This window comes from Silurus meridionalis, chromosome 11 (genome assembly GCF_014805685.1).
Source record: "Silurus meridionalis isolate SWU-2019-XX chromosome 11, ASM1480568v1, whole genome shotgun sequence".
In the NCBI taxonomy this organism is placed as follows: Eukaryota; Metazoa; Chordata; class Actinopteri; order Siluriformes; family Siluridae; genus Silurus; species Silurus meridionalis.
This window is the reverse complement of record NC_060894.1, coordinates 21,816,959-21,841,059: the sequence shown is the minus strand read 5'-3', so window position 1 is coordinate 21,841,059 and position 24,101 is coordinate 21,816,959. Positions and strand designations below refer to the sequence as shown.

The 24,101-nt window shown below is 39.5% G+C and overlaps 1 protein-coding gene across 1 annotated transcript in view; it reads left to right on the top strand.

Moving 5' to 3' along the window:
• galt (galactose-1-phosphate uridylyltransferase) overlaps positions 1 to 23,486 on the top strand; it is an 85,109-nt gene extending 61,623 nt beyond the window's left edge. Inside the window, exons 10-11 of the mRNA XM_046860679.1 lie at positions 20,308 to 20,462; positions 22,972 to 23,486. Coding sequence (XP_046716635.1) covers positions 20,308 to 20,462; positions 22,972 to 23,058 — 242 coding nt within the window. The 3' untranslated portion in view covers positions 23,059 to 23,486. The remainder of the gene's footprint in view (positions 1 to 20,307; positions 20,463 to 22,971) is intronic.
• Positions 23,487 to 24,101: the final 615 nt, after the last annotated feature.

Here is a 24,101-nt window from a genome sequence, read left to right as displayed (position 1 = left end):
AGATTCAAGTTTTTTTATTTGTCAAAAACATAGTTATATGCAGGACACAACTTGCAGGGAAATGAAAAGTAAAAAAAAACAAAAGAAACATCACTTCCTGTTGAGCGGCTAACGCTAGCGCTATGGATTCTGTAGCATTTTATGTCCATCTGCAAGAATTTCTCTCGAAAGGAAAAAATCCTGACAATTCCACATTTTGAGGCAGTAAACAAATGAAGGATAGACATGGTCCAGAAGAACACTGGGGGCGCTGTTTTGCTGTACAAGGAGAATATATTGAAGGTGATAGTGTAGATGAATAAAGTATTTTCTTGTGAACAGAGCGAGTCTCCAAACTTTTTGATACCACCTCTTAAATATAACTGGTTTTGAGGCTTCACTTGAAGTCGAGAGAGCAGTTTTGGTTCTTGAAGGAAAAACGACTAACATCTAACAGCAACACTCAGCAAAGTCTCTGAATAACACATTTTATATCCTGATTGCTCTTTGTGTGAAATCCATGAGTCCACTGTGCGATATATTTTCAATTTCTTATCCTATTTGACTTTTCTAGATGATTTATTATGACTTGATCTTGAAAACGACACTCTTGTCCAGAAGGCGCCGACGTTCAGGATAAAGTTTTCCCTGCATGCATTTCAGCTTCTCTGTCGGTTCCGAACATCACTCTTTGCCAGCAGACAGGATAAATGATAGCGTTCTGTGATTGACACTTTGCACCGGAGCCACGCTTTCAGGAAGCCTGTTCCAGCGGGGCTGCCACAGCGGGGTGACGAGAGAAGGGCGATTTAATCTGCTATCTTGTTACCTCTTTACTCGGCTGGCCACGGCACAATCGCTTCTTCTATTCGGAGCGTGAATGCCAGCTTACGCGTCAGGCTGTAGATCTGACAGCTGTCACTTGCCAAGCCTGAGATTTTCACTTGAGGAAGAAAGGTGAAGGGCAACATTTCGCTCCTCAGCCTTTAACCCGATACCATATCAGGCGTTCCTTCAACAGCACGCATCCAGTGTGAGATTTCAGATTCGAATTTATTCTTTAGGCCAGCACTTTGCTAATATTCCCATCATGCCACTGATTCTTCTGTGTAGCACCTCGTTTGTCGGCGACGTTCATTAGTCTTCATTGGTGTAATCGGCCGCAGACCTACCTGATTGATTACATCTCTGACTTTCCTGACTGTTGCTTTACCCAGCATGAGCCAGTGCTCACAGCATCCATCATGCCAATGATTCATGCTGCTTTATTTCATGCATGTGTGTGTGTGTGTGTGTGTGTGTGTGTGTGTGTGTGTACAAGTTGGTGAAGCTGATTCACATACGCATCACCTCACTTGTATAACTACTGGAACAGTGGTTGAGGATGGAGGGATCGGTGAGGCAGTGGTAGAGGATGGAGGGATCAGTGGATCAGTGGTGGAGGATGGAGGGATCATTGGGGCAGTGATGGAGGATGGAGGGATCGGTGGAGCAGTGGTGGAGGATGGAGGGATCATGAAGCAGTGAAGGAGGATGGAGGGATCGGTGGATCAGTGGTGGAGGATGGAGGATCAGTGAAACAGTGGTGGTGGATGGAGGGATTGGGGAGCAGTGGAGGAGGATGAAGGAATCAGTGGAGCAGTGGTAGAGGATGGAGGGATCGTTGGGGCAGTGGTGGAGGATGGAGGGATCGGTGAAGCAGTGGAGATGGATGGAGGGATCGTGGGGTAGTGGAGGAGGATGGAGGGATCGGTGGAGCAGTGGTGGAGGATGGAGGGATTGGTGAAGCAGTGGAGGAGGATAGAGGGATCGTTAGAGCAGTGGTGGAGGATGGAGGGATTTTTGGAGCAGTGGTGGAGGATGGAGGGCTTGTTGAAGCAGTGGTGGAGGATGGAGGGATTGTTGGAGCAGTGGTGGAGGATGGAGGGCTTGTTGAAGCAGTGGTGGAGGATGGAGGGAACAGTGGAAGTGTTGACAGATAAAGAAATGTTGGTTAATTCATTCAGCATCTTTATTTGAAATCTACAGGAACCTTATTGAAAAAGTGCAGCTGTGTAGATCTCAGAGCAGAAGCCAACTTCTGAAGATCTTTGATGATGTTGTGTAGCTCAGATGTCAGGATAAAGTACTGAAGAGACCTTGAGAATGACCATTAGTTTAACAAGGCAGAAAAGTGCAGTGAGGAACTGGGGAACATATCGTTTAATTTTTTGAAGAAAAGGCATGGATAATTTTAAAGACCTTTTAAACGTAATTAAATGAAGCATTTAAGGGCTGACTAAAATTGTTCCGAGCGCGATCATAAAAGCTCAGTGTTATAGTGTCTCTTTGACTTTGCTCAAATGAACACATGAAAAGTGCGAATGATTTGAAGTTAATACCAAATTCTGTAAGGCCGTAATAGGGCTTGTATAAAAACACTATTAAGGAAATTACAATTGCTATTATAGCTGAGATCTTCTCCGAATTGCTTCGGCTGACTGCATAGCAGGAATTTAACCTCCGCTGTGTGCCAGAGGCCATGTGAAGATCAGGTTTGCATCAACAGCATGTTCTACTAGTATACAATTTTATAGAATGTCTTTTGATATGGCATGAAATTTTCCTTTCCCTTGAAATGGGAGATCCAAACCTCTTCCAGCATGACAATGTTCCTGTGCAGAGAGCCAGCTCCATGAAGATCTACTTTCCATGTGTTGAAGTGGAAGATCTTCTGTTTAAGAACTCCAACCCTATTGAACACCTTTGGAACGCATGTGAATGCTGACTGCACCCCAGGAACCTCCTCACCTTCTCACCTGCATCACTACCTGACTTTACTATCACCCTTATAGAAGAATGAATCTCCACATCTCCATAATTTGTCTTTGCTTGTAGAAATAAAACAGAAACGTGATCATTTTCTTGTTCCTGATCAGATTGAACATAATAATGAATGAGAGCGATAAACTCGGAGTGCCTTCTTGGTGTCCAGCAGTAGGAATTGTTAGATAAGCTACCTGCTATTTTTACTTACAGACTTCATAACAAGGTCTTAATTTATGCTCACGCAGGCTTAAGTGCCACAGATGCTCTTCAGCGCAGCAGGATCTGCTCAGTGCCCAGGACAAGGCTTTTGGATCCGTGGTACAGTTGTGATGGAAGACGTTAACAAGGATCACGCAGGGATTTTTAGTGGATAGGATGTGGTTTTTACATCAATTGAAGTTCACGCTTTCGCTCAATCATCCCTGTTTGGTTATTTATTTTGAAGATGCTATTTTCCGTGCAACTGTTTCCACAACCAGAGGTTGAAGCCGAGGAAACGATTCCACCGAAGCTTCTCAGGGCAACGTCTGATTTTCTTCCGCCTGTTCAGATCACACGCTAAATCAAAGCGGAAGCCCGTTTCACGCCGTGGTTTATTGCTTTACTAAACAGACTCTCTCAGGTCTGTCCGAGCGGATTGTTCTTTACGCTGCTCTCACAGATATTAGTATGTGTTCCATGTGGGAAGCGATTCATCACAGTGACGGGTTCGGTGACAGTTCTAGCTCGCAGACAATCCACTCTGTAGGTCACGTTTGCTCACGACTAGTTCATTCAGTCGACACGGGAAGGAACGTGTTTCGGGTTGCTTCGTTTTTGGAAGCTAGCACCTTGTTCAAAGGCTCGGCCACATTCATCATTTGCGCGTAATGGGGCTATAAAACGTCTCCTTCCAGGCAGGACCTTTAACGTGCACCAGTGACCAGCAGAGTATTAAAGGCTCTTGAATGTGTGCTCATGCTTGATGTGACTATTAGTGCTTTGGAAATATAGTCTGAAAGTTCTCCACAGTGAAAGACTTTTTTTTTTGGTGCCTTCATAACTTGAAGGCTGACAGGCATCTATTTCATGGGCACCAACAAATCAAAACCCACCGCATGCATTTCCCAAGCTTGCATTTTCTCACATTTAAGATGTTTTGCTGTTTTTCAGTTTGTTTTGTTTTGTTTTTTTGTGAAGCCAGGCATTAACACACATTAGACCTCATTAAAGTGGGTGTGTGTGTGTGTGTGTGTGTGTGTGTGTGTGTGTGTGTGTGTGTGTGTGTGTGTGTGTGTTTTGCAAGCCACCTCTATAAACTTTTGCCCAAGATCACTCCATCAACCCTGAAGGCTCATGTTTTATATTTTAATTCCTCCCCCTATCCAGCTATCCGTTTTCATATTAGGTCACGCCGAGACTTGACTTGAGGAGCGTGAGCGAATATTTGATGTAGAAAATTGAAGAACAAACGTGTAAAATCTTTCCTTCGTTTAATATAATAAAGTGTGACAAACTAATTATCATGTTAAAGAACGAATACCTACTGAAAGAATTTCACTGTAATCTACAGCTGCGTCTCAATAAATTAGAATATCATTAAAAAGTTCAATAAAAAAAGTGAAACTGGGATATTTTATAGATTCATCACACAAACACTGAAGTGTTTATTTCTCTTCATTGTGATGATTTTGGCTCACAGATGAAAACCCAAAATTCAGTGTCTCAGAAAATTTTAAATAGTGAAAAAGTTAAATATTGGAGACTCGTGGTGTCTCACTCTAATCAGCTCCTGTAAAGGTTTCCTGAGCCTTTAAATGGGGTCTCAGTCTGGTTCAGGCTCCACAATCATGGGGGAAAACTGCTGACTCGACAGTTGTCCAGAAGACGATCATTGACACCCTGGACATGGAGGGTGAGACACAAAAGGTCATCACTAAAGAAGCTGCTGTTCACAGACTTCTGTATCCAAACACATTATTGAAAAGTTGAATGGAAGGAAAACCCCAGAGTCTGGAAGAAGAGAGGAGAGGAGTTTTATCAGGTCCAATGTCAGAATCCATGGCTTACTGTAAAGAGGAATATTTAAGAGACCAGATTCAACAACGTAGAATAGCTGCTATCAGAGGACGCTCTTGCTGCCTAATATTGAGCTCTGTACATTATTTTTTTATAAGTAATAGTAAATATTAAAAGTAATATTCACATTTTTTTAAAACACAGAATTTTGGGTTTTCATCAGCTGTGAGCCAAAATCCAAAAGATTAAAAATAAATAAACATTTAAAATATATCTGTGTGTGTGTGTGTGTGTGTGTGTGTGTGTGTGTGTGTGTGTGTGTGTGTGTGTGTGTGTGTGTGTGTGTGTGATGAATCTGTATAATATTTTTAATGATATTCCATTTTATTAAGATGCAGCTGTACATGTAACATTCTTTCTTTCTTTCTCTTTCTTTCTTTCTTTCTTTCTTTCTTTCTTTCTTTCTTTCTTTCTTTCTTTCTTTCTTTCTTTCTTTCTCTTTTATCATTTTCTGTCCTTTATTCTCTCTTCTCTTCTCTTCTCTTCTCTTCTTCTCTTCTCTTCTCTTCTCTTCTCGCTTTCTTGCTTTCTTGCTTTCTTTCTTTCTTTCTCTTTCCATCATTTTCTCTTCTTTCTTTTTGCCTTCTTTCTTTCTCTTTTTTTCTTTTATTACCATCATCTTCTCTTCTCTTTCTTCTCTTTCTTCTCTTTCTTTCTTTCTTTCTTTCTTTCTTTCTTTCTTTCTTTCTTTCTTTCTTTCTTTCTTTCTTTCTTTCTTTCTTTCTTTCTTTCTTTCTTTCTCTTTCTTTCTTTCTCTTTCTTTCTTTCTTTCTTTCTTTCTTTCTTTCTTTCTTTCTTTCTTTCTTTCTTTCTTTCTCTTTCCATCATTTTCTCTTCTTTATTCTTCTTCTCTTCTCTTCTCTTCTCTCTTCTCTCTTCTCTTCTCTTCTTCTCTTCTCTTCTCTTCTTCTCTTCTCTTCTCTTCTCTTTCTTTCTTTTTTAATTTGTTTTAGTTGATTAAATAATTGTTTATAATTAAAGACAGCATGAATCCTCGTTATTGTGATTTCTGCACTGCTGCATTTGGAGCTCGAACCGATTGATCAACGTGTTATTCAGTAACGAGTGCAAACATGCTTTCATTCTTCCTGCATATTAAATTATGCACAGAATCAGTCAGCATTAATCAGGGAACAATTTTCTTTAAAAATCAGTCAATGTTAACGTCCTTGATGATGAATGGATCATTTCTTTCCCACATGACTGTTCATTTTAGTATTTTGTCAGCAACACTTTATTATGTAGCATGTACTGTAATCCTAAAATTCTATTCGTTCAAGGCACTTTTTATAATCATTTCTCAAAGAAAATCATTTAATAATGTTACATTTACAGAGTGTGTATGTAAGCCTGTGTCTATCCATTCTTTCGTTTTGCTACACTACAAATTTATGAATGTAGAATTTACGAAACCATCATTTCTGCCTCGTAATGACACGTTTATACAAAGTACTAAGTTTTTCCTAAAACGCCGGCTTCATAGTACTGCTATAAACTTCCATGTTTGTGCTTCCATTGTTGAACTTTCAACTTTATACAGGTTCGTAAAAAGACAACTGTTATTAAATACACTGAATAATTTAGCTGTAAATAAGACGACAACGTTGCCACTGCAGGTACCTTGTTAATCATTAAACAATAGTAAAGATTCAAATTCTGCACTCGTTTTTGTGTAAGCGTTGTGTGTTAGTTAGTGTTAGTAACGTCAGCTACTACACACACATTGTTAGTTTATTGTTCATACAGAATATGGACTCTTGAAGACATAAATGACAAAGAATGGAGAAAATATTGAACACTCAGTCAAGGTTTGATGTTTTATATAATCAAATATAATCTCAGGGAGCACTTGTCTCTTTTCCCCCAACCTTCAGACCCTGAAAAGAATGAAGAACTTTCTTTTTTTTACCCCAATAAAATGGTCCCATGCTTTTCACATCTCTCATATCCTCTTCAATTGTTCTCCTCAATGTCAAGTATTCTCTTGTTTCCCTCTTTCTGTCTCTCGCATACTCGAACGGTTATTAAAGATTATTTGAGATGATTATTCCTGCAAGATCAGCCATCCAACTCCTGTTGCCTTTATTCACCCATCGAATAATGGCATGGAGCTGCCATTTGTTAAATCCTCCTCATGGTCTTTTACAAAATGAGTGGCTTTTCTGTGTAGCTTTTCAATTAATGTAATTGCATCAAACGAGTCCTTGATATGAGCAGAGTCAATCCATTAAATATCTCGAAAGAAAATCAATGAAAGTGTTTCAAGTGTGGATTTTTCTTTTTGCAGTGTCCAACTTGGCAACTGCAATGATTTATCATGAAGGTCAGGAAGATTGAAAGACGTGTAGTACAAGGGTTTCTTTAGTACGCTCGAGGTCTACAGTCAGTCATGAGAGGGCTGATCGATGTGTGGTAAAAATCTGATCATGAAATTTCTGAACAGTAGTGCAGTGGAGATTTAATTCGCAATACAGAGCTACGATTGCATTATATTCTGTACACACACATGCACATATAATTCCCCAACTTACCCCAAGCTAGAGCTAACAAGCAATTTAAACAAACATTTGTGTGAAACAGAAATATTATACTATAAAAGCAAACAAATCGGTTTATGCCTAATTTATTTGTTTTCTGAAAAAAGGCTTTTATTTGATCTGGTGTAGAAACGATAATTACAATAATAATATTTTTTTAATATTTGGGAACGCAGCAAAAGTATCACACGTCATGCGCTTTCCTCTCGAGTGTATCACATTCCAAATAATAAAAAAAAAAGGAAAGAAGGCAGTCCTTTTGAGATATTATAATGACTTCTATAGGTATAAAACTAGTGTATGTCAGGACCATGGACAGGGACTACATTTCCCACAAGCCACTACACGTCACATGACTTTTCACATCTGATTTACACTGAAGGAAGGAAGGAAGGAAGGAAGGAAGGAAGGAAGGAAGGAATAAAGGACAGAAAATGAAGGAAGGATGAAGCTTTATACTTATCACATGTACTTTACAGCACAGTGAAATTATTTTCTTTGCATATGCCAGTCAGCAATGATACAGAGCCTCTGGAGCACAGAGGGTCAAGGGCCTCGCTCAAGGGCCCCAAAGTGTCAGCTTGATGATATGGGGGCTTGAACTCCTGACCTTCCAGTCAGTAACCCAGAGCCTTAAATGACTTTTCACTTATTTATTGAAAATAATGATGTGCAATTACATCTTAACAGTTTGCCACTATGTAGTTTTTTTTATAAAGAAATGAATGACTCTTACCAGCAAGAAAATACATAATAATTATTATTCTTTATTTACAGAATAGAACTTGTAATTATCTGGAATCTGGATGATTGTTTTATTTTAGTGGAGTTGATATATTTGTTATTATGGATGTTATTATGAAGGTCACTGCAGCATCTGATTAGTTTATCTACAGGCAGGACCTCAGGTTAATAATGAAACCTATAATTAGAACATCCGTCCCACCTGTTCATACAGCGGTGGTGGGATTTGAAATCACAACCTTTCAATCAGAAGGTTTCTAGCCTTTTCTCATACTTCTTCATTCATGGTGCAAAAACGTGTCTACTGTAAAACAAGTCGTATGTAAAATCTTCAGTACCTGATTTAAATCTCCTCCTCTTATAATTTCACAAGCTTGTTATTACAACAGCAACAAAACTAATCAAATGGAATTGAAACGGATGCCAGGTACATTCTGTAACCATGTTTCCACCAAATCGCCCGATTTAACGTGTGCCAGGTCGCTTATTTCCTCAATGTGTTTATACTTCATTGCTCACGTTGCACGGAAATGATGGAACGATATCTCAGTGGAATCATGGAGGTCATTTCCCAGAACCAAGAACAAACAAGGCTGCTGTAGTGTGTAGAGACTCTGATACCCTCTGATCTTCACTTCTCTCACAGCGCCTTCAACCCCTGCCTGAATAACCCCACCTCCATCTGTTCTCTCAGTCCAAGGTCAACTACTGCTTCTTTCTTTCTTTCTTTCTTTCTTTCTTTCTTTCTTTCTTTCTTTCTTTCATTCCTTTATTTCATTTATTTCATTTACTTAATTTCTTTCTTTCTTTCTTTCTTTCTTTCTTTCTTTCTTTCTTTCTTTCTTTCTTTCTTTCTTTTCTTTCCTTCACTTACTTAATTTCTTTCTTTCCTTTATTTCATTTATTTCATTTACTTAATTTCTTTCTTTCTTTCTTTCTTTCTTTCTTTCTTTCTTTCTTTCTTTCTTTCTTTCTTTCTTTCTCTTACTTTCTTTTTCATTCCTTTATTTCATTTACTTAATTTCTTTCTTTCTTTCTTTCTTTCTTTCTTTCTTTCTTTCTTTCTTTCTTTCTTTCTTTCTTTCCTTTATTTCATTTACTTAATTTCTTTCTAACTTTCTTTCGTTCGTTAATTTGTTCTTTCATGCATTTAATCTTTATCAATGAATACATCAACACTGGTTCTCTTGGTTGTAGACTTAGGGATACCATCAGCCTAAAACTCAGGTTTTCCTTTCAGGAAGAGGTCGGTCTTTACCCTTCATTTGAGAATAGGCAGTGACTCAGCATTGGTGTGAAAGAGGCAGATGTAAAGGACAGGGTGGAGACGGATGATCTGCTGTGGCGACCCCTAATGGGAGCAGCCGAAAGAAGAAGAAGAAGAAGGTGACTCAGCTGTTTTAACATCTAGGGAAGTTTATTCCATGACCTTGGTGCCAGAACAGAGAAGATCCTTGATGTATACCTATTTTTTACCCTGAGAGGGGGTGGGACCAGTCAGCAGTGCTAGAAGATCCAGAGGAACTGCACTGTATGATGCAAATGATCTAATTTATACAACTAAGCAGTTGAGGGTTAAAGTTCTTGCTCAAGGGCCCAACAGTGGCAACTTGATGGTGCTGGGATTTGAACACATGACCTTCTGATCAGAAGCCCAACATCTTACCCACCACCGCTCATAATTCCCTCCATTCTGATATCTACAGGTTATTATAATCACTCAATAACTAAAACAGTAAGCAAAAGAACCGAACAAAAGCCCGTGGTGAAAGAAAACAAATCCAGTGCTCCGAACTGACAGATAGCATGCAGGCCTGTGCCACCAGATAACCTTCAGTGTAATGGAGAGAGATGAAGAAGACCTTTATTTTGTCTGCATTTCCACGGTAACCTCACTGATAGTTTTGCTTCACTTACTGCCACGTTATCCATCGAAGAAAAACGTTTCACTACAGAACCACGGCCGGGGCGCACTTTATTTCCACTTGTGTGGACAACACAAAAGGTCAGTGATACCGTCTGGATACGAGGCAATTTGTTGGAAACTTGCAGCAGAATATCGCTGCCAAAGAGAACATTGGACCAGATTTTTCAATTTCTCCATGTTCGCCTCAGACATTCCATTTTTGGAAATGTGGGCTCGGGGTGATCAGCTTTCTTTTTTTTTTTTATAACAGCACACTTTAAATCGTATGACAACCCAGTAACTCCAGTATAACGATCGTAAATGATGAGGTTGTTAAACTTGACGAGTTATTAATCCGTGCACACGCCATATTGATTTTAAACGCTTCTGGCTGGATGCACAGAAATTGGACCACAATGAGCATTAAAAAAAACGTGTGTTGTACACGAAGCTGGTGCACAACAAGCCTAAGCATGCAGTGCATTTAGCGTGCAGGGCATTAACACACAATGTCCACTTATTTACAACAAGATTGCATGAAAGATGGTGAGTTAAAGTGAAGAAAAGAAAGTAAGTGGGGATGACTACACTAGATTTCACTTGATGAAGTGCATGTTGCTTGGAGCAGGTTGCCAGAACAGTTTTCTTACTTGGGAAAATATCTGTTTTGATTCAAATGCAGAATCTAATGTCATGTTCACATCCTCAGCGCTGTGATGCCAAAAACCGTCATTTCCCTGCAACTGAATTAGAATTTATAGACACCTTCAGCTCTTTTTTAACGGAACTCCGATTCACTCTTTTTATTCTCGAGCTCGTTCGCAGCTCTGCGGTTGACCCTTTCCACCATTTGGCAGAGCTTTTAAACTACAATTTATGCCTCATGCCAAGTGCACTTAGTAATCGTTTCCAGTTGCTGAAACACATGTACATCTGGCCATTAACTTCATGATCCACTGGCATTGAAGCAACAGATGACAAGGTGACAGGTGCTGCATCGCAGGTGACCAGTTCTAAAGAAAACAAGTCTAATGAAATTTGGCTCATAAAGGTGTCGCATCTACACATTCTTGTAGTAAGCTTGGAATCATTTCTACATTTCAAGAACTTTATAAGATGTTCCCCTTAGTCGGGGTTTGAATGATTGTGGTAGAGAACATGCTCCTTAAAGATCTCCCAGTGGTGTTGGGTTGGAACTGTGAAAGTCATGTCAAGTCAAGTTTATTTCTATAGCGCTTTTCACAGCAGACATTGTCTCAAAGCAGCTTTACAGAATTGTGAGAGTTAGTGAAAGTGAAAGACAGCAGCTTTTCTCATCAAATCATTAAGTGATCCTTCATGCCATGTGAATTGGGAACTGTTGCATTGAAACTCTTGCATTAGAAAAGATGCTTTTAGCATTAAATCAAGATGATCCATCAGAGGAACTTGTCGCTAGTGGCCCATACCAACAAAATACCCTACAGCATGGGTCTTCAACAGGGGGTCCGTGACTTCTAGGGGTCCGCGATGGTACTGCAGAGATAACATTTAAGTTTAATATCAAATATTATAATTATTACATTACATATCAGTGGTTATGTTTGAAGCATTTTGTATCGGGGGATCCTGCCATGTGTTTCTATCGCCTAAGGGGTCCTTGACCTAAAAAATCGTTGAAGACCCCTGTTCAACAGCATAACAGAAGCACCAGTTCTCCAGGTTGTAAGCTGTTGTTGATCAGAAAATGGACATTGATACAAAATAGATGATCAATCCAATAATTCATATTTGACGTATTGTATTAATAAGTGTGCAATGGCTGAGCTGTAGGTTATCGATAGAGTCTGATGATCTCAAAGTACTTCTTTTAAAATGCACCTTTTTTGCGAACAGCCAGTGTAAGTGTGATCTCAGTCCATCCTTTGCACTTGATTAATCTCAAACATCCCGATCATGTGAAACGATTTTCTAATGCCAGCGTCTGCCCATATAAGTCTCCTTTTCCAACAGAGGGTGACATCTTTTACCCGCCGTAACCCTCAGTCATTTAGATCCACAGGCCATTTCATCCCTGGAAGATGAATTATCTCTGTAAATGTGGTTCTGACATCTATAATGGGCCTTAGTCAGGCTTATTTAAATAGGCGGTCAGGCAGACCAAATTAGCCTTACACAGCTATTAAACTGATTCCAGCTCACATCTATTTATGGCTCCTTGGGCTGTTTGGGGTCAATTACTGGGGGCCTTCCATTTAAAAAGGTACGCTTAGGCTAAAGTGCAAAGTTGTGGAGAATTTTAGACACTTTTCCCTTTTTTTTGTTTGTGTGCTGTAAAAGCAATCCTAGAATCAGCGAGTGGGAGAATTCTCCACCACGTCTCTTTCTCTCTCTGCTTTCAACATCCTGTTTATCCCCAAGAGTGTTTTGAAAATGTCTTTTCCCTAACATGAACCTGTCCGTATTAATATATAAACATGTACTATATTTTCGCCACAAAGAAAAACTTCCTGCCACAAATCCATGAAGGATATTGCAGGTTCCATTTTCATATATTTGCTGAACATAAACCAGATGTTCGGTCAGATTAACATGCAGTGTAATATGTACCACACACACACACACACACACACACACACACACACACACACACACACATATATATATATATATATATATATATATATATATATATATATATATATATAGTTCTTTCCTTCATGCCCTGTGCTACTCATTGGAAATTCTCCCTGGTGCTCTTGACTGTAGGGTGTTGATTTGGACTTGGATTGCAGTCAGGTAAAAGGGCTGTTTAACATGTGAGATGGGTGCTGTGGATTAACAGAGATGTGTTTTGCTAAGAGAAGCTGGCACAGCAGGTCGGGAGAAGCTAATGCATAGGTTTTATGGGTGGAATTGGTATCCCAAGGTGAAGTAGGATCGCATTGCAAGCGTTTGCTTACGTCTCAGTACTGTCTCACATTCATGCTGCATTTACAACAGTACATAGTTAGTGGCTGGGATTAGTTTCTCAAAGCCATAACATCAGCAAGAACCTGAAGATGCTGGAGTTTAGCTAAAGGTCTCAGAATCCTCGCATGATGTTGAGACTAAGAGATCTTTGCAAGTAGAGGCGTGCAAAAAATATGACGATAATTAGACGATAGAGTGTGTTACCGACTCCTACGATTTTTGATATTTTTCATAATTTTTTTTATTTTTACTGCCATTTTTTTACCTTTATAAAGCCATTTTAAACAGTGCTGTGGCTTTGTTTAAAATAATGTCTGTTGGTGAAATGGAGCAAAAACATGCATTGTGTTGTCTAAAACATGAGTCTCTTAATATTAACTTCTTGTTTATTACATATTACATACATTTTACATGTATAAAATCACTATCACATTTGTAATCGTGCTGATTTTTGGAGGAAAAAAACTCACTTTTCATGTGATATTGATTAACTATTTAGACTTATATACATTTCCACAATTTCTGGCCCTGAATCTTGAATTTTGTGATCATTCTAAACGCATTTTAATACATTGAATCATGCCGTGAAAGAACGAACTCTAAATTTGCATGTGCACTCGTCTAATAGACTTCATAACGTAATGTTTGTGTGCCCTCAATATGGGTTTTGAGATTTACTCGATAATGTCAAATCGACATTTTTATTATCACATACGATATATATATCGTACACCCCTACTTGTAAGATGGTACCTGATCCAACCTTCCAGATATTTGATTTTGGAAAATGATCGGATTTTCTTCTCCACATCTGTCTATGACTCACTTTTGATGCAGGTCATGATGCCTCGATCACATGTCTTACCTCCATCCACTACCTTCTTAAAGGGGCTCCAGCCGCTAACACATAATACATTACTGCTAAATTCAAACCCCCAAGTGAGCAAAATGAACAAAACAACAACACAGTGGATTCATTATTATATTTAGAAAATACCAGTTTTTATGTTAGTATCATTTTATTTTGTTGTATTTATCTGCCACACCTTAAAGGCCGGTCCGTGAAAATATTGTCCGACATTAAACCGGTCCGTGGTTTGGGACCGCTGCTCTAAATCCTTCATCTTGGAACGCATGTGCATTTGGTCCACAGTTATTTCATAGCCAAGCTCTGTCTATGCACGAAGTATGCCGAAGGCCTTAAGTGTATGATAATCAGCCCAGGAGCATCCAAATAATTAACTTCTCACTGATTGTTTCCAGAGGGAATGCAGCTACTTTGGCGTCCAGCTTAGTTTTCTTTTTTAGCGACTTGTTTTTCAATTTTGAAAAGACACTTCTACGTTTTATTTCCTCATTACTTCGTTTGGCAGGAGCAAATGAGTATCTACTGGCATTGAGCACTTCTCAAGTGTCTGCATATGAAGGATTGTGATGGTGCAATGCAAAAAACCAACAATGAGTTCGTCCTGCTATTTTTGATAGCATTTAATCCACTAGCATTGGTGGTAAATTAATTTCCATCATGTTCTGCATATGCTAGCATATCATTTACCCTTTTGACGTGCTGAAGGGTCGATTGTAGTATGAGCAACGCATGCTAAAGATCTATTCAACCAGCCATTGGAGCGAATTGGGTGCCGTTCATTTGAGTCCGTTGCTTAAAATCCATTTAACACCCGCCGCAATCATCACAGATACGTGTAGCTTTGTTCAATCATGTCTGCTGCAAAGACCAGAGCAAGAATAACACCAAGCGTCTGTGCGTTTACTCTTTACTCCGTCATTGTTTGCTCTCGTTAGTTCTGGTTTATTTTATTTTAAACACTCGAAGACATTGCCGACCGTCCGCTTGGTGTTTCGTAGGCTTTGAATTCTTCCTTCGTTCTTAATCTAACATAATAAATTTCATTGGTTAAATATGATGCAATGAGTATAACATTGGGAGAGAAAACTGTAATGTTAGCAATCCTCCACCCAGCTGTAGTTTAGGGTACGTGTCGGCATGGGAACCAGAGACTTAGGGGTGTTCAAGTGTTTAATTTAAACAATTTTCTGTATCCCGTCTTATTAATTAACTGTTACATTTAAAAGAAAATTGGCTAAGCATATCGGGTGAAAAATAAAAAATCTGCATCACGTATCCGCTGCCCTGATTTCTAAATATCAGCATCGGCATCGCCATCGGCCAGAGAAAAACCCATATCGGACCACCTCTAATATATGCTCGAAAGAAACACCACCATCTGTTTGTCTAATTGTAATTCAGATAGAATATAAGCCCATTGTAAACTTTTGAGTGAGACCAGACGATCCTGAAAGGTCTGCAAAATTGGTGTTTTTACCAGCGTTTGGGAAAAGGCACAGGGGGTTTAGAGCCTTGGATAAAGATGGGCATGAATTATTTTCATTAGGCTTGTGTTTACAAAGCCAGGCCACCGCCAGGGAAGCTAAAACCGAAGTTATTTTCTCAATGTGTCCGGGTAATTGACCTCCGGTGGAAGACTAATAAGAAGACGTCGGGAATTGCTGCTCGCCTTAAAGGCATGAGAAGCAGTCAATTTATTTGTCCTATTTTCTTTCACTTATACGTCTGCAGACAGGCGGTGTGGTGTGGAGCGCTGCTTTTTCCTCCGCCGAGCTAACTCTCGCTCGCTCACGCACTCCTTCTATAACTCTGTTGTTCTCAGCCGTGACATTCTGTCCAGGTGTGTTTGGTCTCATTTCTTGCCTGGCTTCCTTCGGTTAGCTTCAGTCGTTCCTCCAGCTTTAAAAACGACATATATCTGGGCTTCAATTCTGCACATGTCCATTCAGTAGGAGTCCGGTGTTGGAGTGCTGTTATCGCTATTTGCAGCATGTATTTATGTTCAGATTGGCCTTGAGAAGGGAAGAAACTCGAGGCAGATGCAGTAAGAACACCTGGAAAGTGCTACTTGTTTTAAAAACACTGGAACACTACGTCGACGTCATTTACAAAAGGCTTCTCTGACACCATTTGTTCTTTAGGCTTCAGCTTCTTTTATATGTCATACACATCATTTTCTTTCCTCTGCCCTTCCAAGACTCATTCTTTAACAGTTGACACACTGAACTTTGTCCCTAAAGCCATTTCATGTCGTCCTCTTTTTCTTTTCTTTTTTGTGACATCCGACAATTGCCTTCCATTTCCCGGCATGCTAATTGGTCTGCTGAAAGATAGTCTCGTTCAATAACCGAGTGCCGTGGGAGCCGCGATTAATAATGGATGTCATTACATGTAGCTTCTTGTGAAAAAGACACTGTTTTTCTATTTCAATAGAGCTCATTAATTTAAGGAAAAAAAATAGTTGCTTTTTTTTTTTTTCGCACACTGTAGAGCAAAGGCAGCCTGATGCGCTACGGAGGGAAGGAGCTAATTAGCTTCACACCACTGTTGTGCATGTAAGACTGGTTGTGGCTAATGAGCAACTTCAACTGATGTCACCTTCCCATAAATCGTATGCTTGACTTCTTCCAGGGAGTGACGGTGTGAATTTCTGTCACCGCTTCCGAAATTGCGCTAACCTTCATGAGATCCGCCATTCTTCCCACAAAGGCATTCGTCCGCGTGGGTGTGCGTTACAAATGAAACACGGGCATGAAATTAATGTAGAAGAACAAGAATGGATTCTGCAGCATCTTGACCATGTTTTTTTTACATTCCTTAGAACCCAAGCTGTTTGGGCTCACTTGAGGGAATTGTATGAATCACACAATCCGCGGTTCTGCTTGTCTCTGCGATTAGATAACAAACCACAGCTCCTGTAATGAAATGTATTTCAGGTTGGATAATGCAGAATGGCCAATTTTAGAGATTTATTTGCTTGGAAACAGAATGAAGAGTAAATAATGCAACATGCAGACTGACTCTGAACACTGTATCCAAAGATCATGGTGCAAAATTAGTAATATGATGAGGAAAAATGAGTGGAAGTCTGAGCCCTGAGTTTAATGGGATTTGTACCACAGCATTGTTTAATGCTTGAGTCTGATTGGTTGACTGGATTTTCCAGTTAATGTACATTAATTATTTTATAGCACATTATTATATTAGATTAGATTAGATTAGATTAGAGTATATAATTAGATATACAGGTAGCCCCTGACCTAGCCTACCCATGGCTTAGCCGATCCTGTAATCTTAAAGAATAGTGTTCAGTATGGGGAGGTTTACTTAATAATAGAAACAAATGAAAGTACATTATTTAGCAAAACAGAGTAATTTGAAGTACTGTAGTGTATAAACTTTACAGTAAATATGTATGTGTTTAATGGACAAGTGGACAAGTGGAGAACAAAGTCAGACGCGTTCTGTTTCCATGTCTGGCAACGTCAATAAAAAGGAAAAAGACGAGATGGAAATTTGCTTTAAAACACAGAAAACAGAAGAAAACAACTGAACTCTGTGGAGCGCTGGCGAGATTGAGGCGTCTCACAAGATCTCACAGGAGTTGTTTTTTTTCTTTCATCACTCAATAACACACCAATCTCATGTTCTCTCTCTTTTTTTTTGCATGACAACGCCCCTTTTCACAACACAAACACAGCCAAGTTTTGCCGTATAACACAAATGAGACCTGATCTCAGCTCCTTCTACATTTGGGATGAACTGGAAATGCAAACTGGCCTTTTATTCCCATGAACCTCCCAGTCCCCCAAGTACCCTAATGATATTTTTTTTCTTGAATGTGCACAAATCCCAAGAGCCATTTTCTAAAATTTAGCGAAACCCTTGTTTGAAGGTTAACAGCAAAGAGGGAATGAATTATATATTAGTTCATTTCATTGGAAGGCCACATGTTCACACGTGTTTGGCTGTAGAATGTAAGACTTTGTGCATGTGCAGGGCTCTGCCACAGTAGTCTCAAGCTGCAATAATATTAATAATAATAATAATAATATGTAGTACAAATGTGAGTGACACTAATAACAGTGTGCCGATTACATGGTCATTTCAATAATAGAAATCTGGTATAAAGCTGATTTTATGATCTTTATCTGCATAAATTACAGACTTTGATATTCACTTTGATAACAATGAAACTAGGGATGTACCTGCTTTTTTCTCCTCCAGGTTACACATAAACATCTCGCAGGAGCACAGTACGGGTTATAACACAGTCGCACGGCAGATGCACAGAACACAAAAAATACAAATATTATATTATACATTCGAATACAAACCCCTGCACCGCTGCCAATGTATAAAAAACACTAATGTGGAAGTGCTTTGTGTGAGTTTATTTGTGCGTTTTTCATTTAACGGACACCAATTAGTGTAAATGAAGCTTAAATGGTTCCTGGATTGGTTTCTTGTTTCACCGTTCATTGAGTTAATTAAGTAAAGCGATATAAGCGTGCGTGTTTTATCTCATAAACACTTTGAAGCATATAAAATTTCACTGTGAATTATGGTTTATCTCTTTTTATTTATGAGTTGCTTTTATATACATTTTGTAATTACCTCTGAGAGTCTTGAGCTCGTCGCATCGACTTACAAGCGGGATCGTTTGCCAACATTGTGATATGTAATGATATTATATACGTATCATAGAGACACAAAGTCTGGGTTTATTCGCACCGACTAAATTAGCGCCACGTAATAAATATATTAGCAGTGACGTCGTCGCTACCGTGTGTAAGAAGCATGCGGGACGTGCTCGTGTCTGGATGTCTTGCTACTGTTGGCCGTTTAGTTAAATGTTATTAGAGCACCAGACGTTATTAACTGTAGGCACTGCAGTGGAGCAAAGCGCTGAATTATTTTCTCTGGCGTTGAGTTGAGATGGCCGTCATCCAGCATTTGACTCATAACTTTACACAAGTGCACAACAAGTCACACAGAATCGAATAGAAACCAGGAAAAGTCAACACAAGAAACTTGAGATGTTCGGCATCTCAGCCAACCAGCGAGATTGTGAGTGTGAATATGTGCTTCTGGGAGGAAGAGAATAGTGTGCCATAAAAGAAATAACAACTCCTGGAAGTGATCTAACATGGCGAGAGAGAGAGAGAGAGAGAGAGAGAGATAGAAAAAAAGAGAGAGAGAGAACATCAGTGAAGGATTCTAACAAGCATTAAATTGAAGCAGACAAGATGAAGTCTATTTCACTTGCATGAGACGCTTTTCATTTATTATATGGCGGATAAGCATGCTGGGACTGAAGCCAAACCACTGGTTCTCATGGTCAGTTTATACCTTAATATGCAACATGAAGCCTTGTAAGAAAATCCTTGAACGCCACTGGCATGCAGACGTTTGCGGACGCTTTGTGAGATTTGCTCTATTGTTAATTAGGACTCTAACTGGACCCCAGTGGACTGAACTGTTCAATGCGGCTCTCAAAGTGTCAGCTTTTATCTGTTCCTGTACATTTGATCTTGGATATTAGCATTTTGTTCACTGGAGCCAAAGTCACAAAAAACTAGCTAACTCGCGTCTAACTCAGACGTCTCGCAGTCGACTGAAGTGTTAAACATTTTAGCAATCAAGATTGAGTTACACTAAAAAAACACATTTAAATATAAGAAATAAATGCATGATTTAAGAAGATACAAACTAGAAACAAGTTAAATGATTTGCCAGTGCAGGAAGATAATTACACTTAAATAAGAAAACATATCGAGGTTAAAAAAAAAGAACTAAATGTCTGAAAATAACCATTAAAATACAATTCTAAGCAGTCTGCCTATTTAGTCAAAATTAACTTAAAACTAGTTTCTTAATTATTTTGTAAACAGTTTCTTGATTTGTGCGAAAGAAATGTTTAGCTTCTGAATTTAATCATCATAAGTACAGAACAAAGTTTCAAATAAATAATAACCGTACTGGATAGCGTTTGGAAAGAGTGTGGGGACTTCATACTGCATTAAACGTAAAACAACATTTGGAATAAATAATACGAATAAACAATTCCCAAGTGTTATTATTAAGCTTTAAATCCAGTTATTGCAGCAAAAAAAGTCTTCAGAGATACAAAACCTCAAATGGCGCCACAAATTAAGCATGTAAGTTCTTGCGTGTAAAATAACGAACTTTACTAACTAAGTAAGAAAAACAATCTTAAAACAATCGTACACAATCTGCTTATTTTTAAAATAAGATAATACGGTTTTTATGGCTGGAAATAAGATGTAAGTCTTGACTAGACGAGGAGTTTCTGCAGATATAAAGCTGTCAGCATTTTTCAGCACATCCAAGTGCTTTCGGCGTTCATCTGATAAAAAGATTCGAAACAGAAGTGTTTTGTTTTTTTGCATTAGATCTCCAGTTTTATCTCATAAAGATGCTTTTTGCTTTAGGAGCACCAACAGGAAGGCATCTGGAAGAAGACATGAGTCATTGGCAGCTTCATGCGCACTACTACCCGCCTTTACTCCGCTCAGCCACTGTCCGCAAGTTCATGGTGGGCTATGAGATGCTGGCTCAGGAGCAGCGTGATCTCACCCCTGAACAGGTCAGTGATGTTTCAGGTTCAGGTTTTTAGTTCTATGGAATGATGTGGAGTACATTTTTGCAGTACGGTGAACGAAGCATGTTTAGCTCTGCGCTATTTCCTTTTAGAGGACTTGCACTTTATCCAGTTAAGCACAGAATTGGAGGATCCTTCACAACCTGCACATCAAATGCCTGCTTTTAAGTGCTTTGAGAAGATTGTTTTTTTAGTTTTATTATATCTATCTTTGAAAAGCTTAAAGCAGTAAGAGACATGAAGTGGTATGGATTTTCTTTTCAATGCAGCTTAATAACATAAAAAACACTCACAGATTTTGTACTTCATGCTTTAATGTGGCCAGTCATCAGGCACCTCCTCGCTTCCTGCCAGCTACCGTCAGACACATGGCCTGATCTCTGACCCTGCCTTGTATGAGAAAAGGGTTGAATTTTTAGCTGTCCATCTTCTCTTCTTGTCATCATATGTTCCAGTTGACTTGTTCCCAGCAGGTCAAAAGGCATAATGTCCAGCTCTTGTCTGATCTCCATCTGGACGTGCTGATTGATATCTAGATCAAATTAGTCAGCGTCATCAACTTGCTGTCAGTCTGGTTCACCTGAAACAATCCATCAACTCCAGTCTCGTCTGCACCAGCTCAGTCGTCTACAGCACTCACCAATCCCAACACCTCCATCCTATCTAAACCAGGATCATTCAAATCAAACCGATCCAAAAACTACACACCAGCCTTAGACTATTACTTCTACACCAAGCACCTAGTCCTCAAAACAGTAATGACGAATACCTCCAATTGTTCATGTCACACCTAATCAACTACATCCACCTATTTCAACATACCACCTCTATACCGCTGTACTAATCACCACCTCACCACCTCCACCATGATCATGCAAACCAGTCTAAACCAACACGTTCACCCCAGTCACCTGTAACAGCCGCTGTGCCTACTTTCTTTATCCAACCCAACACCTCCACACCGTTTTCCACACCATACATACACATCAATCATCTAAACTACTTCCCCAACACTATTCATCCCAAACCAACATCACCAACCCAACACCTCTACACCATTTTTCACACCAGACATCTAAACCACTTCCCCAACACTATTCATCCCAAACCAACATCACCAACCCAACACCTCTACAACATTTTTCACACCAAACATCTAAACCACTTCCCCAGCACTATTCATCCCAAACCAACATCTCCAACCCAACACCTCTACACCATTTTTCACACCAGACATCTAAACCACTTTCCCAACACTATTTATCCCAAACCAACATCACCAACCAAACACCTCTACACCATTTTCCACACCAATTATTTAAACCACTTCCCCAACACTATTCATCCCAAACCAACATCTCCAAACCAACACCTCTACACCATTTTCCACACAAATCATCTAAACCACTACACTATTCATCCCAAACCAACATCTCCAACCCAACACCTCCACACCATTGTAATTCGCTCTGGATAAGGGCGTCTGTCAAATGCACTTGCACAAGGTATTGGGGTTCAAACTCATGGCCTTCTGTTTCAAATTCAATGCTTTAACCACTGAGCTACCACCTCCTCTTTCCATTTTCACCCACACTACTTACACACCAATCATCTAAACCAACACTTGCACCACAATGAATCAGTGAACCAGTCACCAGGCTCAGCACCTTGTTTTACCACCTTCACACCCCTTTACAAGTGGAGTCGTTTTATATCCTCATCTTTAATACTTCGATAATCTGTCAGCGTTTACATAACAGATCTGAGAGAGAGAGCTACAGTACGTGTGACTTTCACACCAGGGCATTATGGGAGAAGAAGATCTGCTAAATGTAACACAGGAGTTCCTTTGTATCTTTTATTGCGGCAATTTCCTGATCGAATAATTTGGGTGCTCGTGGTAAAGGTGGCTTAATGTGCTATAACATTTATTGTGACTTGGTGAACGCAGGCCTGTGGAGAACCCAGCTGCATATTTGCCTGTGCTTATGAGACTGACCTCTGTTACCCACAGCACTAGCTGCTATCAAATCATGCCAGAGCAGAGGGTGGCATAGGAATTAAGCGGTGTGACGCTGTGAAGAAATTGGATCAGGAAGTGACAGGGGCACTCGCCTGTTTAATCACTCTTCCTGAGAGCCTGTAGAGGAGACTGGAGCTTCCCTTCTTCTCAGACATCAAAGCCTGGCATTGCTTGTGTTCTACCAGTCCCGTCCCTGGGCTCTGTGTACGGCTGTATGTGTGTGTGTGTTATGCGGCGGCGTTGCTATGTCTGCTGACGTTATTGCGACGAGTTCGCATCTCCTGTTTCGATTCAACAGTGGCCTCAGGGAAAAATGCAAAAGAGGAGCTTTCGGATGTTTTCCTAACTGTACAGCAGAGTCGTTGTTTTTCTACCGGACATTCCTGCCGAGATGCGGTTAGCCATCGGTTTTTCAAGTGTTGACTCAAAGCAGCTTTGAGCAACCGATTTGCTAACTGTGTGTGTCCGCAGGCTGCTGAAAGATTACGGGCGCTCTCTGAGGAGCACTACAAGACCAGACTTGAAGGGGCAGCAGATTCGAAAATGGAGGTAAAGTGAGCGCTAATATACAGAAGACAAACTCGGGAGGATCGGCTGGAAATCTGGGAAATGATTAAAGAGGTTTCATGCACAATAGATTGTCGCGTAAAATGTTTCGTGAAGGGAAACTTGAGACCTCGATACTTGCTCAGGTATCTTCTTAGACGCTGGTGATGTCCATGTTGTAAGCCCCTTCATTTGGTTGAAATTAAATAAATGTGAAATTAGGCATATAAAATAAGAAGCATTTGATGTCTCTAAAATGGCGTAGTCAGCTAAATAAAATCTGTTGTTTATCTACATAAAATGTTTATGATTAAGTTCGATAAATTACTTGATAAATTCCATGTTTCTGTCCTAAAAAGATGCAAAAAACTTATGAAATATGTATTAATTGCTTATCAATTTTAAAATGCTTTATCAATAAATAAAAACCAATAAAGACACACTGAGACTTTCCTATAGATAAGCCGCTGCTTCTAGTGGTATAAATCTCATCATGTGCCCCAGGACTTCTTTGTTGAAAGTGCAGTATGTTAAGGTGGTTGCCCTTTTGCCCCCTATAGTTTAAGCATGACCTGCCACACTGGGGCTTTTCTCCAACCTTTGTCTAAGACCACTGACTTTCAAAGATGAGTCGTTTCCCCTATTACACCATTTAAACGAGGCACAACAGAAGGTAAAGATCTGAATATGCTACAGTATGTTTTGGCCTAGTTTGATTTGATTCCCGCCATCTGCTGCAGTGCCAGGTGATATCTGAGATGCCTACACGCAAGACATGCACACTGTGAAGCTCTTAAGCATATTGTAGTAATTAGAGGAATTGCAAATTCATATGGTTTGGTTTTCTTTACATACATACCATATACCACATATATATATATATATATATATATATATATATATATATATATATATATATATATATATATGCTTGCACATTTGGAAAGGCTTTATGAATGCTGAATTGTTTATACAGGTTTTAGAGCAACAAATGCTTTTTTCCAAAAAACGTCTTTTTCAGGGAAGATCTTGCATATTTAAGCAAGACAATGCTA